The following is a 19,430-nucleotide window of genomic DNA, read 5'->3' on the forward strand; positions in this document are numbered from 1 at the left end:
TTCTTAAGCAATTGATCATCAATTTTTGAGTAGTTTTAAAATTATTTGACAAAATATGAAGTTGTTTAAACTATGCATGAGTTTTAGGACAACTTTATTCTTTAGCTATTTTGGAAACAAAATTATTAGTTTTGGGTTTAAACGAAATCGTCAATATGATTTGGTTTTTTCAATTTATTGGTTAACATTTGAAAGATGTGATCTATTATGAAGAGTCTTTATGACAGATTACAACTTCTACATTAACATAAAGGAACAAGTTTTCTTTCTTGATAATCCTCAGCACTAAGAAAAAGAAAAAGTCAACATTTTTGTTGTTAATATTTTTGAAAATGTAATAATCTTTGGAATAATTTGTGTTAAGTCAAAAGGATTTGTTCAAGAAGTTCCTAATCAGTTGTATAACTAATTACCTATAAATGAATGAAACATTCTTTTGTATATTCCTATATAAGGAAATGTGTACGTGTATAACGGGAACAGAGAGGAAAAATGGGCATATTTCTTTATGTATGAAATATATAACTGAGACTTTGAAGGAAAGATCTTAAGATTATTTATATGCATGAGTGTATGTATAAATGGCATGCAACTATGTATGTAAACAATTTGAAGAAGCACGAAACTTTGTAAAGGAGAGAAAGGGTTGTAGCCTAGGCAGTTGAAGCTATTGTTGTAAAAGGGAATCATTACTCAATAAAGTTACAGGTTATTTGGAGTGGTTTTTCTCCCTATGACGAAACTGTAAGGATTTTTAAGGGTTTCCCACTCGGCACAAATCTTGTGTATCTTTTGTGAGTTGGGATTTTTCTTGCTGTTGCTTTATTTCAGTTCATGGTTATTAACTTTGATATTAAAGTTATACATGATGTTTAAATCTGCATAAAAGAATTAAAAATGATAAAATCTTATTTTTCTAATTCACCCCCTCTCAGAACAACATCCACTTCCAACAATAACACCCTATAGTTTTGACTCATATGATTTCTCAATATAACCTTTCATTGGGTTCGAGCATTATGTCAAACAAAATGCATATAGTGACATTCATGAAACATCTCTGGCAAAGCAGAGTGCATTCTACTTTCCCAATTTTCACGTATAGGAAAAGATTTGGTGGCAATTTTATCCCTTCATTTGTTCATAGAACCGCCCGAGCTCTTTCCTTAGGCATTCTGACAAACAGTTAGGTTTGCTTCTTCCACATATAGGAAGTTGAGCTTTTATCAAACAACTTGTAATGTACGCCTTGATATTGTCAAGTGTCCCGAGAAACTCAACTTCCACATGCCATATCTGACGTGGGTGAATGTTACCATGGTGCTCTAGGGTTCTCATTTCTTCAGCTTCATCGTGAGCTTTTCATATATGAGAATGACACTCGAATCTCCGCGTCAATAAGATGCTATGCATCTTTCTTGGCATTCATTGTTTTCCAAGCTCGAATTCCAACTTCACAATGAGCACCATTTTGGGCGATGTGTAAACCCGAAGGAGGGCATCGTTGGGGCCTGGCTTAACGGCAACGGCTACCCAGCCAGTTATTTCGACTGGCTGGGTATGCCATCCTCCATGCGCATCATCCATCCTCATCCGTAGCGCTTCGTTGACTGCCCGTTGACGTGTGATCTCCCTCGCCGGTGCCCGTACTCGTCTCTGACATTGACAGACGGACAGACGCGTTGAGATAGGGCAGATGGAGAATTTAAATCGTGAATGGCCTAAGTGTTTGCAATGTTTTTTCCTTTGGAAGTACCACACTAATTTTTAAAACCTTTTTTGTGTTTTTTTTCACTAAAAAAGACCTGTGCAATATTTACTAAATCTATTGTTTTATTATTAATTTCAATTTCAATTTCAACTTTACCCAAGGGAGTGAGAGTAATGTTTTTTTTTGCTAGTCATCTAAATGCCAAAGTTTATTTTAAATGTTAAGAAAATGTAAATTTTTTTAAATATTCAACACATTCTTGTCATATGTATGTACGTCTTTCAAAATAGTCAAGTGTACACATTAAATTCATATTAGAAAATAGTTAAACAATCTTATTAAAAAAATTCTAAAATTTAAGTCAATTTTTTTTTTGAAAATTCATTTTAAAAATTTTCTACAAAATGGAAACTCTTGAATAATTTAAATTAATATTTTATAATAAATGATATCTTAATACTATAAATTAGAGTATTATATTATATTTATGTATAATCAATATTATATTAGTTTCTTAATATATTGAAAAATATATAACAATCATAAATTTTAAGATTGTAATATATTGTTTAAATTTGGAAAAATAATTATGATTATTATTTGTCAAAGAAAATAATTGTGACTAAAACTAATATATTATATCATTGTTTAATTTATTTCAACATATTATATCATTGTTAAAATCTATTTGAACATTTTTTTTGATAGGTAATTAGCCAAAACCTAGATTAATTATTATAATTTATTGAAACTAATTATTATTATGTGTTAAGCTCGAGTAGATTCAAAGCCAAGTCCAGTAGATTCAAAGCCAAGTCCTCCCACATGAGAGGCTAATGCTATGCTGTGTTATAGGCTCTTGACTAAAATCTATTTCTAAATTATTTATCCTCTTTATAATTAATTTAGATATGCCATTTATTCAAAATAAATTTAAAAAATTAAATTAATAGATATATCATTAAATATTAATCAATTTTATTTTAATTAAAAATAAATTTGGTTAATATATTATTAAAATATTAATTGAAGGCAAGAGCCTACAATAAAATGGTAAATTGTGAGCCTCTTATTTGGGAGCTCTTGTATGATAAATAATAATAAATCTTAGCTTTGACCTATTGCTTTTGAGAAAAAATATATTAATTTTAAAAAAATCTTTATAATTTAAACAACAAAACCATTAACAAATAATTTTAATTCAAATGGTATATAAAATGTAAAGTGCCAATACAAAGTGCTAATACAAAACCATTAACAAATAATTTTAATTCAAATCTTATTCGTAGCTTCTATTCATTTATTATTATGATTATAAAGTGCCAATACAAATAAAATCATAATTCATTTATATAAAGTTTGATAAACTATAATAATTATCTCAAGATTAATTAATTAATTGTGTGTGTGTGTGTGTGTGTGTGTGTGTGTGAGAGAGAGAGAGAGAGAGAGAGAGAGAGAGAACAATATGACTTATTAAAAGTAATTGACTGGTTATAAAAAAATAAGAGGTGGAATTTCCATGTGCATACGAGTGGTCTAATTTCAATGAGTGTTACTATTTTTTCTTAACAAGAGTAGAATATCACCATATATTATAATAAATAAACTGGTTCAAAAAGAGCTCGTGAGGGAAAGAACAAAAAAGAAAACCCTCATTCGTTACTCATAATATTCAAGATGTGTAAAGTGTAATCCCTAAACTAGAATTGTTAAGAAACCCAAAAGGCTTCCTTTATATCTTCTAGATATTCAAACTCTAACCACATATTGGAACACTAATGAGGCTTTATAAAATAGCCATATAAAGTGCCCGTACAAATATAATCATGAATACATTTATATAAAGTTTTATAGACTTTAATGATTGTCTTAAAATTTATTGGCCATAATCCTCCATATAGATATCATCAATACCTACAAAATGAATGAGTTAGTTATAAAATTCATTTAAGAAAAAGGTCTTAGAAAATTGAATATCATTTCATAATTTCCTTACCATCTCCACTTGTTGTGTTTTGGTTAAGATCAATAGAAAAGGGCAACCCATATTGATGGTCAGTTTGTTGATCATCTAATACAACAATGCACATTTAACACATCTATTTAGATAAAATTAAATTATAAACTAAAAAATCAAATATAATTTCAAATTTTTATTTTTTCTATCATAACTAAAATTCTAAATCAGAATATTGTTCTCATAATCTATATCACATTATGTAACAATAAGAAAAATCAAAATTCCATTACCTCCACAAGTTTGTTGAAATGTTTGAGGATGAATAACCTTTGGTGTTGATGGTTGATCTCCACAAACTACATCTTGGTTATTTGATAAAGCATTAAATGCAATTAGAAATGTGAACTAAATAATTAATTTTAATAAAAATAGTTAATAATGAGTAAATTACCATCTAGTACTTGTGTGTCATCTGTTATTGTTTGGTTCAAATCAATAGAGAAAGGCAATTGACGTCGTGGAGATTCTCCTTGATCAACCAAACCTATATTGACACATGTTCAACATATGAAATAAAAATAACAAGTATTGAGCTATATGTTGAAAATAATAAAGTACTTTTAAATAAATGTACTCACCTTGTTGTGACAGAATAACTCTTTCTCCTTGTATTGCTATGCCTGAACGATTAATGACTTTTTTTCCCTTTTTCTTTTTAGAGCGTACAGAGGGGAATTGAAAATTTTCATGCTCATCAACTCTTTCACTTAAGTTTTGAGTCATAGGTTTTCTTTTTTTTATGAAAAGATCGATGCTTATGCATTTTACTTGGACTAAACCATGATGCCTTTCGCTTCATAGGCATGTTCTCTGAGCCAGGAATTGATTCAAAATTGGAACTTGAAGCAAGAGATGCATGTATCTCATTTCTAAATCTCCCAACATGTTGAATGAATATTTGTTTTTCATATTCTTCTCTAGTTGACAAATTTTGGATAAATGAATGCACATAATCAATGCAATTTTGAAGTTCATCATGAGAAGTATCAAATGATCTCACACAATCTGTAGTAAAAAAATAAAATTGTAAAGTCAAAATACTTTTTTAAAAGACTATATATTTCTTAAGAAAAAATTTGGTATTAAAACTTACTAGTTCTCTCATCTTCACCAATGTTGACTCCAAGTACATCTTGATCTTCTGAAGGTATAGAATCATTTGCAATTGGAAAAAAAATCACTTAACTTTTTGATCCATAAAATAATTTAATATCTACTTGTAAACACACATTCTTATTACCAATGTTATAGTTTTTATGACCAAAATTCCCTCCAACTTTGTCGTAATCCTCAGCCAATGCAGTAACATCATCTGTATTTAAGATCAGTTTAAGTAGGTCTTAACAATATAATAATCGATTGTATAAAATAAATTATTAAAATTATCTCTCAAATGATACTTACCAACCACTTGACCTTGCTTATTTATATGGGTTCTCTTTAGTAGATCTAAAATCTTTAGCACATGTTTGCATGTGTTACCTCTTTTTGCCCACTCACAATCACACACTTGCAAATTTGGTCCAAATTTTCTTACAAGATACCATTTGGTTGAAATGGTTTGACTTCTAACTTTAAATGTATCAGGAAGGTCATATAGGTAGCAATCTGTATTTGCTATCATTTTTGATCTCTCTAAAGAAGTTAGGTAGTATCTCTCCTTTTTGAAGTTGGTTAGAAACCCAGATAACTGCAAGTATCTCTTATTTTTATAGTATGGCTCTACCCTATGAAGAAGAACATGAATGAGCCAATACATTCTCCTTGTGCATTTTTTAGAACAGTCAGTCAAGTAGTGACTCTTGATATGCACGTGGTATGACTCTATGGAAGCATTAGTCTCTTGATTTGCATGAGAGAAACCTCTAAAGTTTTTTGCCCACATTTCTATGAAAAAAAGTATGATAATGTCTTAGCATATATATAATAAAAGAATCAAGCAATAAAAATAAAAATAAAATAATGTAATGAATAATGTGTATGATCTTACCAATGCATCTCTCATCATGACACCAAGTCTTTCGGAAGTAATCAATAAACTCTTTTTGTTCTTTGAATTCCTCCATAAATTGTTTTATAAGATGAGTAGTGACATCTCCATCATCACTTATGGCATACATTATCTCACCTAGTCTAGTGAAAATATTTGTTCCAACATCCTTATTGCTTACAAACCTACAATAAAAAATATAATATCAAGCTATATTGTTAACAAAATAACTTTACATGAATTTTAAGAAGAAATGACTCACTTGTAGACATTCTTTAGCCATGCCCTGCGTACATGCCAAATACATAAAAGTACTCGACAATTGAAGGACAATCTACAAGTTACATTACAAGTATTAATAAGTACCATTCGAACACAATCAGTTATTCAACTAAAATTATATGTTTAAATAATGAAATGTATAGTTTTAAAACCTATATAGCAAATATAATTGGAGGATTATCAAACCTAATTGCTTCAATCTCGGCGCTAGCATCATCGGTCATGAATGCATTGACTTGCCAATCTTCTTTATATTGCTTGCCTCTTTTGTAAACTTCTGCTAGCCACCCATGTATATCATCAACTTTATTTCTTGACGATATGGCCCATGCAACAGGCACGCCGGCCTCTTGTTCATCAAATACAAGTAATGAATATAACTCATACTGCACATGAAGAAATCAATAAATTAAGATTTTAGATAAATTTTAGATGAACTAAACTAAAATATATTAATATAGTTGACATTGGTATACTCACAACATATTTATTTGTTGAAAAAGTGGAATCCATTGCTATAATAGAGTTATGTGAATGTCTCACCATCATCTCTCGCATCCATGGTGTTTGAATACCTATGATAAATGGAATGTCTTCTCCACTATTAGGTGTTTTGTAGTAGAATAAGTTGTCTTTCTCCTCCATGTGCCATAAACTTACACTTGTGGCATCATTTTCATTTTTTTGTGATCGAAGGGAACGCACCCTTTTACATGCATTCATTACGTCTTTTCTTAGCAAAAATGTGTCCCTCTTATTCATTAACTTCGTAAGACTAGGATCCAAATAATGTTGCTCACATATTGTGGAAACCCACACTCCCATCAATAACAATGACTCAATATAAGATTTATATTCATTTGACAATCTCGGTGCAACCATACTCCTTGGGTCACCAGAAGGGTCATCCTTTCCATGACAAAATTCACCACTAGCATCTTGATGACTAAACTCATTATAAGTAATGATGGCAACATTTGGTCTTCCATACATAACTCTAACACAAAAGTGTGTTTTACAACCCCTTTTCTTTGCAAACCTTGGTAACCTTTGCATATCTGTTTCGGGTTTTCTTCTATTATCATGAGGTCCAAATGCACAATGATATCTGTATATACATGTACAAATATATTTATACCAATTTATAATCAATAAATTTTATAAAATTAGAATATTGCATGCTTAATTATTATACTAAATCTAATCAAACCTTGAATACATTTTGGTAGCTTGGTTAGTAGGGTTTGTCAAGTTCTTCTCATGATGTTCTTTTCGTACGAATGTTGTTTCTGTACCATCCAATAGACCTTCTCCCTTGACAAAGTGTGAGAGTCTCTCAAGAGGGATAGCAGCACATAAATCCATAACTGCATTATGATGTCCAACAGGTGTCCACTCTAGTTGTGCACTTGAAAAATCACTTCCTTCATTGGGGACATCTTGCACAGGTAGTTTGATGAGTGATTGCCATTTAAACTTTGTATCCATTCTGAGGAATATTAATATGGTTAGCGATCCTTAACTTGTTGAAACATGTTAAAAAAAACTAATAGGGATTATTACATATATCTTCAATAAAACAATTAGTATATTGAAATCACAATAAATACAATTATATCCTTGATATGAAATAATTTCACTATACCATCAATGAAATGATTTCGCAAAATTATATTAGAAGTTGATATTAGATATTTTATTCTATATTTTTCTAATCTTGTGATCTAGTAATAAGATGCATGTTAGTGCAAGCCTAGGACACATGATTCATATTGCCCTAGGACACAAAGTTAAAATGGTTAATAATCATATTAAATTTGTGTGGTTAATAATAAAAATTATCTTTATATTATGGTGATTTACACATATTCTACTCTTTTTGCCTTGTTGCAAATTATTCTTGAATAACTTCAAAATGTATTATCTCTATTTCCCAAAACCCTACAATTTTCAAGAATAAGGATAATGAAGCTAGGAGTTACTTACATTATGGTATTTAATGTGTTTCTAAGAAATGATATTATTTTGCTAATAACCAAAATTCATCTCTACATTTAGATGAACCAAGTGTTTGTAAAAATATCCACTCTATTGAATGTTCAAGATTTTTCATCCTAAGATAATGATAAGGTGCTAGATCGTGTTTCTATGTTGGTCTCTAACAAACATAACTCTATTTTCATGGAACCTTTCTCTCTAGATTCTTGTATCTTTAAAGGGATATTAGATTTTTGTTATCACTTGTTACTGAATTATGAATTATCTCAATCATATTGGAAATGGTTTTGAATAAGTTTGGATGCTATATTCCTCTTCCTTGCACTCTCTATCTCTCTCTCTCTCAACATTTGGTGGGATGAGAAATTTTGAATAAGGGCTCTATCATTTTTGAGATATGGAGCATTTCTCATTCGATTGTTGTAAGGGCTAACTAGTGGGAAAGGAATAAGATGATATTTAGGGAGGAATTAGTGTTAGTGGATAAGGTTTGGGATAGTATTAAAGCCTTAATTTCTAAATCACTTAATGCATTTTTTATGTGGTCCAATTCTCTCTCATCTCCCTTTTCCTTGCTTATGTTTTGAATAGAAGGAAGAGAGAAAATATCCCACTGGAGGGGTACTAGTTGATAACATGGCTAAATGAGAAAATAGAAGGAAATTTAGATGGGAAAGGCCTAATGGATCCTTTACTAAAGTAAAATTTTATGGGACCTCCAAAGGGAACCCAGAGAGGTTAGAGATTGGGAAAGTTCTAAGGGACAATAGGGGCAATTTTTTAAAGATTTAACTGTTAGAATTCAAGATGGTTCAAATAATTTAGTAGATGCTTCAGTAGAGTTGGAGGGAGTTCAAATATCTCTAGGTACGAGATTAAAAAATATTTTTATTGAAGGTTTAATATCTAGAAAGATCATCAGTTGGGAGTTTCAATATGTCTTGGGTGAAGTGTGGAAACTTCTCCCTAGCTTCAAAGAATTTAAGATTACTCATTGATTTAGGGAGGCTAATGCTATTGCAGATTGGTTGGCTAATTGGGGCACCTCATTGGAATAGGATTCATGTAAATTAATTGGTTTGGAAATGAGTTAATGGGTTTAGGTACACAAGATGTCACGTTCTCTATTAGATGATGTGGTTTAGAACTTGTAAAATGGGACACAAGGACATTTTTGTGTGTGTTTTTCATTGGTATGCTATGGGGCTAAAGATTTATAGAGGGCTCATTCATTATGCCCACATCTAGAATTCCATAGCACTGGGGACTACACTTTCTTCTATGGATATATGAAACGTTCTCTCTTATTACAACTCATTTTGCAAAAGGGTAACAAGCTAGCATAAAGATACAAATATTTGTGGAAAGAAGAACAAAGATCTATGTTGTCCTATGATAGTACCAAGAAGACATGATATAAACTTGTGAGAAATGATGATACACCAAATATCCACAATCAATAGATTCTTTCAATATGGAGATTTGATACTGATTGCCAACCCATTATTTCTCAAGCACTTTTTTGTTAAATACATTGGAAACTATATTGAAAAAATTAAAAAAATAATCTGAGACATGTTATGGAATACTTAAAAAATATAGTTTTTAAGGTATATCCAAATGATGAATGATGAGTTGTCCTTTTTTAACCAACTAAGATCAATTTCAAATTTATAAACAATAATCAAGCACATAGAACAACAATCAGGGATTTCAGGCAAACGTCTACAAGCAATGGGCAAGGGACAAAGCAACCTTGCACATGAACAAAAATAGTGTCGTAGTATGAATTTAATCCTTAGAACCACTATTGTGTATGTTCTCAAAATATTTTTCAATCACGCACATAGTCCTAGAAAAGAAAATTTGGCAGCACTAAGGTTCTTAGTAATGGTCAACTCTGTAGCTTTTGCAATCTAGAGTGGGCGAAATCCAATCTTGGCATACCAGGGTTTTGACATATTCCGAGAATTTAATCAATCGGAGATACTGAGGAAATCCGACAACCCAACAAAAGACTACACCTGTGGGGATTTCCCCCACAAGGACATTTATATAGCGGTTGCTACTACCACGTCAAAAATGGCTATTACCGCTTGAGGTACCATACACGTAGTTGACCCAATAAAGGGAATGTCCACTGTGGTTTAACCCTCTCTAATCAAAGAAGACTCACAAAGTTGTACCACATGAGGACTTGGTTTGGATTTAAGGGTTCCAAGTTTCTGATGTGCCCAAAAGGGAACAAAGCATACTCCTCTAGCCTCTTCACCTTACCCAAACATAACAAAAAAGATTCTTTGACACACTAATTTGAAATCACCTCACCAAATTTTTGGAAAATCCAACAACAAACACCACCAATCTCAAAAGAGAAAGTACTAGTGGATGTTGAGGACAAACCGAAGCAGAATAGTGAAACAATGACAAATATCCTTCCCTACCTACAAGGGGATCCGTCGTCAAGAGGAGCTTCACATGTAAAGCAAGCGAATGAAGCTCAATCTCTCAAGATCTCCAAAATAGTGTTCATAGGGCCTAATTACTATGTGAAACATATATGCGTGAAAACAAATCTAGATCCAATTTTAGAGCACCAAATGAAGTGTGAATCTATGAAAGCATGTAAAAGCACTCAAGCCAAACACATGAGATGTTCATTTTAGTTCCAAATTCAAGTGTTATAGAGATCCAACAAAATACCTAGTAATCCTTGCAATGCATTTTTCTCTGTTGTACCTTTCATTTATGCTGGAACGCTCGCTCGTAACGAACAAAGCAACAAGCAAACACAAGATATGCAATAATATACCAAAGCCGAGAGGTATTCCCAGATTAGAGGGAAAATGAAGATTAAATGAAAAGGTGTGACCCACATAAGAGAATGTGCAATTAACATTTAATTAAGAGATTTAGAGTGTAAAACTCCATAAAAATTATAAGATGAGGGGTGTTTTTATTTAATTTAAATATAAAATAATTCCTTTTCTTATAAAATAAAGTGTCTGACATTTATTTAATTATTTCTTTTAAAATAATAATTGTTGCACATAACATTAAGTGAGGAGGGGTTTTATTTAATCAAAAGGGAGCAAATTCCTTTAATTAAATAATTAAAAAATCAAGATGATCCAACCATTTATTTAAAATTAATTAAATACATTAACTCTAATTTAATCAAAGAAATTGATGTAAAATAATAAGGATTAATTAAATAATTCGAATAACTTAATTTCATGAAAGGAAATGGTGATGTAAATATTGATTCAAGCTTGAAATAAATTATAAAATAAATATTAACTCAAGCTGATTTATAACATAATTGTACAATAAACTACATACAAGAATACATTCCTAAACTATTGTTTACTTGTTAATTTAGCCCTGTCCAACAACGATCAACACCCTTTAACATTTCTTCTTAAAAGATAGATAAATCAAAAGCTACCTAAATGAGGTTAATTGTCATGAAATTCCTAGTTTGACTGTTAGAAGTTGCTGTCAAGCTCACCAGTCAGCTTTGAACTCACTCAGGCTTACATTTCATTCACTCATAGTCACAATGCTAATTTCGGCAAATATTGTTTTTTCATATACTTAGCAACTCTTGATTAGTAGCCTTGGTTTTCTTATTAAATTTTTCTATTGTTAATGTGATTAAAATGCTTTTATTCATTTTCAAATTTGTCTTTCTGGTATAGGGATCTTGTTTAAGAATGCCTTGATAAGAGTTCTATGATTATGAGAGATGAGGAAAAGGGGAACATATTATACCTTAAGTTTCTCACCACTCAAGAATGGTAGAGTTATTAGTTACACATATGTTGCATTGGTTTTATATATTTGTTCGAAAAAATAGATGCAAGAGAAAAAAAGATTTAAAAAAAAGAATTTAAGGACTTTTATATTATTTGACTAGGAAAAAACAATTATACATGATTGGAAATATATTTTATTGAACTAACAATAAAAATAGATTGGAGTTGAAAAATAAAATAGTTGATGAATTAAAATGGTTATATATTTTTGGCATTAAAATTTCACAAATTAGATTTGATTGAAATGATTAAAAGGGTATAAAATGAAGTTGAATTGTATATTATATATTTTGTGTTTTTTATTTTTTTACAATGAAAATATTTTACATAGTTTTAGTATGACAATTTTACAAATTATATTTGATTAAAATGAATAAAAAAGTGTTAAAAAAAGTTGAAAATTATATTATAGTTTTACTTTTTATAAAAATAATTTGATTCTATAAAATGAAGGAAGCAATGATCTATAAATGTTCAATAACTAGGAATGGATATTAAAATGGTGTAAGATGAAGTTGAAAAGTGTATGATTTGATTTTTTTATATAATTATTAAATGAAATAAATAACTAGTGTATTTGACTTTTATATCTATTCCTTAGTTTCTTTTATAAAATTTCGTGGGCTTTTCAAACAAATTCAAATTTAAGTGTGAGAAAAACCATGAATGGATTTTTAAATATATAGTCTATAAATATTATTAAATATAAATTTAGATTTTAAATTCATCATAGATAACATTGTAAAATATATAGATTTTTAAATATATAGTCTATAAATATTATTAAAATTAAATTTAGATTTTAAATTCATCATAGAATGTTTAATAAATATATATATATATATATATATATATATATATATATATATATATATATATATATATATATATATATATATAGATATATATATATATATATATATATATATATATATATATATATATGTTAACTTGTATTACTATATTAAAGTTTTACATTTTATTTGTTTTAACTATTCTAATGTAACTAAATATTTTATTAAAAATATATTAATTTTTAAAAACTTAAATGTATTGTTTAATATAAACAAATAAATAAAATAATAAAAATTAAGAAAATATAAAATTAAAAACATAAGACAAGTAGAATAAAATAATTCAAAAAATTAAAATCTTCTTTATCAATCTAATTTTTTTTTTAAAAATATTAAATTTCATTAATCAAATATAATTGTAAAAGTTATAAATGAAGGTAAAAACAAAACAAAGTCAAATTTTAACATAAAAACTTAAAAACTAAGCGTACAAGTTATTAATATAGCCATTAATCTCCGAGGAGGCAATTGTTTCCACCACAATCTTCTTCTTAAACCCTTTGTTAAGAATCATATTCAAAATCAGAACTGCAACGAGTAGGGAGATGTGGCAAGCAAAATACAAAGCAACAAACGTTGAAAATTGTTCTATAGTTGCAAGGAAGGGTTTGCTTCTTCGATATGCTCTAGTTCGCATGCCAAATATTCTGATGATCTAAAGATCGACATGGATATATGTAGAAACTTGAGTATGATATATGCAGATACAGGAATAAGATCAAAAATATACTATTGCAACTTCCTTTTAACTAATTGTTTCCCCAAATAGGCAGATTGTTTCCCCAAACAGGCACAACATTAATGAAATGAATCTGTACAAAGGTAAAAATCAAAGCAAAACTATACCAACGAAAGATATGAAAATAAAAGAAAAACATGTTGGGCACATACCCTTCGTCTGCTGAAGAGTGGGGAGGCAGATGGTTGGCAGTAACAGCAGGCAGCCGGTGATTACAGAAGCAAGATGGTTCGCAGTAACAACAAGCATGCACTATGAAATAAGATTTCTGAATTGCTGATTACCTTCCCTCTTATCTTTTTTAACGCATCTTCATTAATTTGAAAGTTGGTGTGTAAATCTTGCATAAATTAAATTCTCCATCTGCACTATCTCAATGCATCTGTTCCGTCTGTCAATGTCAGAAACGAGTACGGGCGCCGGTGAGGGAGATCACACGTCAACGGGCAGTCAACGAAGCGCTGCGGATGGGGATGGGATGATGCACGTGGAGAATGGCATACCCAGCCAGTCGAAATAACTGGCTGGGTAGCCGTTGCCAAAGCTTAGTATGTGATGGTTAAGCGCGCGCACACACACACACACACACACACACACACAATTAATTAATTAATCTTGAGATAATTATTATAGTTTATCAAACTTTATATAAATGAATTATGATTATATTTGTATTGGCACTTTATAATCATAATAATAAATGAATAGAAGCTACGAATAAGATTTGAATTAAAATTATTTGTTAATGGTTTTGTATTAGCACTTTGTATTGGCACCTTACATTTTATATACCATTTGAATTAAAATTATTTGTTAATGGTTTTGTTGTTTAAATTATAAAGATTTTTTTAAAATTAATATATTTTTTCTCAAAAGCAACAGGTCAAAGCTAAGATTTATTATTATTCATCATACAAGACCTCCCAAATAAGAGGCTCACAATTTACCATTTTATTGTAGGCTCTTGCCTTCAATTAATATTTTAATAATATATTAACCAAATTTATTTTTAATTAAAATAAAATTGATTAATATTTAATGATATATCTATTAATTTAATTTTTTAAATTTATTTTGAATAAATGGCATATCTAAATTAATTATAAAGAGGATAAATAATTTAGAAATAGATTTTAGTCAAGAGCCTATAACACAGCATAGCATTAGCCTCTCATGTGGGAGGACTTGGCTTTGAATCTACTGGACTTGGCTTTGAATCTACTCGAGCTTAACACATAATAATAATTAGTTTCAATAAATTATAATAATTAATCTAGGTTTTGGCTAATTACCTATCAAAAAAAATGTTCAAATAGATTTTAACAATGATATAATATGTTGAAATAAATTAAACAATGATATAATATATTAGTTTTAGTCACAATTATTTTCTTTGACAAATAATAATCATAATTATTTTTCCAAATTTAAACAATATATTACAATCTTAAAATTTATGATTGTTATATATTTTTCAATATATTAAGAAACTAATATAATATTGATTATACATAAATATAATATAATACTCTAATTTATAGTATTAAGATATCATTTATTATAAAATATTAATTTAAATTATTCAAGAGTTTCCATTTTGTAGAAAATTTTTAAAATGAATTTTCAAAACAAAAATTGACTTAAATTTTAGAATTTTTTTAATAAGATTGTTTAACTATTTTCTAATATGAATTTAATGTGTACACTTGACTATTTTGAAAGACGTACATACATATGACAAGAATGTGTTGAATATTTAAAAAAATTTACATTTTCTTAACATTTAAAATAAACTTTGGCATTTAGATGACTAGCAAAAAAAAACATTACTCTCACTCCCTTGGGTAAAGTTGAAATTGAAATTGAAAGTAATAATAAAACAATAGATTTAGTAAATATTGCACAGATCTTTTTTAGTGAAAAAAAAAACAGAAAAGGTTTTAAAAATTAGTGTGGTACTTCCAAAGGAAAAAACATTGCAAACACTTAGGCCATTCACGATTTAAATTCTCCATCTGCCCTATCTCAACGCGTCTGTTCGTCTGTCAATGTCAGAGACGAGTACGGGCGCCGGCGAGGGAGATCACACGTCAACGGGCAGTCAACGAAGCGCTGCGGATGAGGATGGATGATGCGCATGGAGGATGGCATACCCAGCCAGTCGAAATAATTGGCTGGGTAGCCGTTGCCGTTAAGCCAAGCCCCAACGATGCCCTCCTTCGGGTTTACACATCGCCCAAAATGGTGCTCATTGTGAAGTTGGAATTCGAGCTTGGAAAACAATGAATGCCAAGAAAGATGCATAGCATCTTATTGACGCGGAGATTCGAGTGTCATTCTCATATATGAAAAGCTCACGATGAAGTTGAAGAAATGAGAACCCTAGAGCACCATGGTAACATTCACCCACGTCAGATATGGCATGTGGAAGTTGAGTTTCTCGAGACACTTGACAATATCAAGGCGTACATTACAAGTTGTTTGATAAAAGCTCAACTTCCTATATGTGGAAGAAGCAAACCTAACTGTTTGTCAGAATGCCTAAGGAAAGAGCTCGGGCGGTTCTATGAACAAATGAAGGGATAAAATTGCCACCAAATCTTTTCCTATACGTGAAAATTGGGAAAGTAGAATGCACTCTGCTTTGCCAGAGATGTTTCATGAATGTCACTATATGCATTTTGTTTGACATAATGCTCGAACCCAATGAAAGGTTATATTGAGAAATCATATGAGTCAAAACTATAGGGTGTTATTGTTGGAAGTGGATGTTGTTCTGAGAGGGGGTGAATTAGAAAAATAAGATTTTATCATTTTTAATTCTTTTATGCAGATTTAAACATCATGTATAACTTTAATATCAAAGTTAATAACCATGAACTGAAATAAAGCAACAACAAGAAAAATCCCAACTCACAAAAGATACACAAGATTTGTGCCGAGTGGGAAACCCTTAAAAATCCTTACAGTTTCGTCATAGGGAGAAAAACCACTCCAAATAACCTGTAACTTTATTGAGTAATGATTCCCTTTTACAACAATAGCTTCAACTGCCTAGGCTACAACCCTTTCTCTCCTTTACAAAGTTTCGTGCTTCTTCAAATTGTTTACATACATAGTTGCATGCCATTTATACATACACTCATGCATATAAATAATCTTAAGATCTTTCCTTCAAAGTCTCAGTTATATATTTCATACATAAAGAAATATGCCCATTTTTCCTCTTTGTTCCCGTTATACACGTACACATTTCCTTATATAGGAATATACAAAAGAATGTTTCATTCATTTATAGGTAATTAGTTATACAACTGATTAGGAACTTCTTGAACAAATCCTTTTGACTTAACACAAATTATTCCAAAGATTATTACATTTTCAAAAATATTAACAACAAAAATGTTGACTTTTTCTTTTTCTTAGTGCTGAAGATTATCAAGAAAGAAAACTTGTTCCTTTATGTTAATGTAGAAGTTGTAATCTGTCATAAAGACTCTTCATAATAGATCACATCTTTCAAATGTTAACCAATAAATTGAAAAAACCAAATCATATTGACGATTTCGTTTAAACCCAAAACTAATAATTTTGTTTCCAAAATAGCTAAAGAATAAAGTTGTCCTAAAACTCATGCACAGTTTAAACAACTTCATATTTTGTCAAATAATTTTAAAACTACTCAAAAATTGATGATCAATTGCTTAAGAAAATAAAATCTCTTTTATAAATAACAACTTCATCTCTATATTCAACTGAAGCACTTTGTGGAACAAGATAGGATTCATTTTGAAAGATAAAACAAAATAGATCATCATCTTGGTGTCTGAAAAAGAAAAACTAAATCAAACCAAGTTTGAAGCATACCTATGGATTTTTAGCAAGATGGGTTACCTCTTTTTCATCTTTTCTCAGTGCAAGAAGAGATCTTTTTTCTTTTTCATTTGAAGCTTGCTCAAACTATGAAATTAATGGTTTCAATCGAATCCCTGGAAAAAGTTGAATACAATACTAAAAACCCATAATTTCATCTGAACCCAAGAAGATTAAACTTCCTTCACAAAAGCATTCATGGCGGCACTCAAATAAGAAATAAGGTAATGAATGACTATTTTCATACCAAGAAAAACATCTTTTATGTTCTATTCAAATCCGATCAAGAATTTTCAACACGTGACTTGAGATTGTCCAAGTAAAATAACACAACATCAATCTTGAAATAAATGAAAAGTAACCATGATTGAGTTGTTGATCAAGAAAATGTCATGTCATCTCTTTTTAAACACCATAACAATTGCCTTTATAAATATCTTAATAGGTTGTTTTAAGGACATGTGCATCAAGGACAAACCACAATCCAAGAAACTCCTCCATTGTCCTTGATGCAAAATTATTTGTTCAACTTCACGCATCATAAAATATGTTGATGCAAATGAATTATATTCATATACACAAATATGTATACATAAGGAAGACACATACATACTTGTCTATATGATACCACTCATATGCACTAAACCAATTCTGAGGCATACAAATAATGTGCCATGAAGAACATTCAAATCTGTATCCATGTCTAATCATTCCCATCTAAACATTTCCATGCTAGTCATACCTATCTAAATATTGGCATGCTGAATCAAATCTATATACTTGTATCTGATCAAATCTACCATGCTGAAATCTATGTACCTATATCTGATCAAATCTGTTATCCCCAGCTTTTAGCTATCTTTCCTCTTTGATTAAAATAAAATAATCGATAGCCTTGCATATACTTTCAGTTTTGTACTAATATATAAGGTGCTATTGAATTGTATATTGAAATGTCTTTAAAAATATTCTTAATGTCAATATTAATATATTTCTTTTCTTTGAAACCACCGAGAAAAACATGCAACGAATCTCCGTTTATTTGACTTGAGAGGTGTCTAAATTTTTGAATAAGAAATTAAATTACTTCGAGTGGGTATGTTTTTCAAGTACCACGCCAAAGAAATGAAATTTATTTTTTAAATAAATGTATTTAATTAAAATAAATATATAAATGATTTAATAATAAATAAAGATAATTAGTGTTAAAATTTGATGAGAGCTGAATAGCATTGAATTTCGAGAGCTGAAAGCATTGAATTTCGATATGATGGGTTTACATTAAAATAGTGAATTATATACTTATATGATCATTATTTTTTATTATTTTAAATAATTTATCATTGTGATTTAGTCTATATTACATAAAATTAATTTAAAATAATATACATCTAATAAAATATTTACTTTTAACTTTTAAGCCCTTGAAATTGTAAGGGAATGCTTTAATGCATCAATTAAATATTTGTTGGCTTAATTATTGAACAAGTTCATCACACAATATTCATTTAGAAAATTAGATTAACAATATTTAAGATCTCGTATTTGGTGATAGCCACTCTTGAGATCAAATATTGAAGACATTTATAGACATAGATGCTATATATTTGTGTAAACAAAATTGTTGCCTCCCTTGAAAAAATAAATTATACTTGATAATCCTTTTCTCGTATAAAATTAAATGCATGTTGAATTTCTTTAAAAAGTAACATGATAAAGTAACATATATCATGCAAATAATTTAAATTTTACCCATTACCAGTGGTAGAAAGAAGAAAGGAAATTAGAATAATATAAAATTGAGCATTTGAATTACATAGTCAATAATGTGTCTTATATATATATATATATATATATATATATATATATATATATATATATATATATATATATATATATATATATATATATATATATAGAGAGAGAGAGAGAGAGAGAGAGAGAGAGAGAGAGAGAGAGAGAGAGAGAGAAGGGGATGGGAGAGGAAGAGATAGAGGGAGAGAGTAGGGGATGGGAGAGAGAGGGAGACAAAGAGGGAGAGAGAGAGAGAGAGGGAGAGAGAGAGAGAGAGAGAGATAGAGAGAGAGAGAGAGAGAGCAAGGGATGGGAGGGCGTGGGGTAGGGGGAGGGAGAGAGAGAGTA

The 19,430-nt window shown here is 29.7% G+C and overlaps 1 protein-coding gene across 1 annotated transcript; it reads right to left on the minus strand.

Moving 5' to 3' along the window:
* Positions 1 to 6,158: 6,158 nt before the first annotated feature.
* On the minus strand, positions 6,159 to 7,494 carry LOC149543527 (uncharacterized). The gene is made up of 3 exons (XM_089795809.1): positions 7,217 to 7,494; positions 6,550 to 7,114; positions 6,159 to 6,392 (listed from the first exon to the last, which is right to left on the minus strand). Exons 1-3 carry the CDS (start codon positions 7,492 to 7,494, stop codon positions 6,159 to 6,161), a joined length of 1,077 nt encoding a protein of 358 aa, XP_089651935.1.
* Positions 7,495 to 19,430: the final 11,936 nt, after the last annotated feature.

Source organism: Cupressus sempervirens, chromosome 8, assembly GCF_028749045.1.
Source record: "Cupressus sempervirens isolate cs-2001-9-10 chromosome 8, ASM2874904v1, whole genome shotgun sequence".
Classification (NCBI taxonomy): Eukaryota; Viridiplantae; Streptophyta; class Pinopsida; order Cupressales; family Cupressaceae; genus Cupressus; species Cupressus sempervirens.

What these genes read in the sequence shown, in the direction of transcription:
- LOC149543527 (XM_089795809.1), bottom strand. Translation starts at nt 7,494, where the DNA reads ATGGATACAAAGTTTAAATGGCAATCACTCATCAAACTACCTGTGCAA. An exon ending in GCTACCAAAATGTATTCAAG is followed by an intron (nt 7,115 to 7,216) that starts GTTTGATTAGAT and finishes ATGTATATACAG; the next exon opens with ATATCATTGTGCATTTGGAC. An exon ending in CATGGATGCGAGAGATGATG is followed by an intron (nt 6,393 to 6,549) that starts GTGAGACATTCA and finishes CTTCATGTGCAG; the next exon opens with TATGAGTTATATTCATTACT.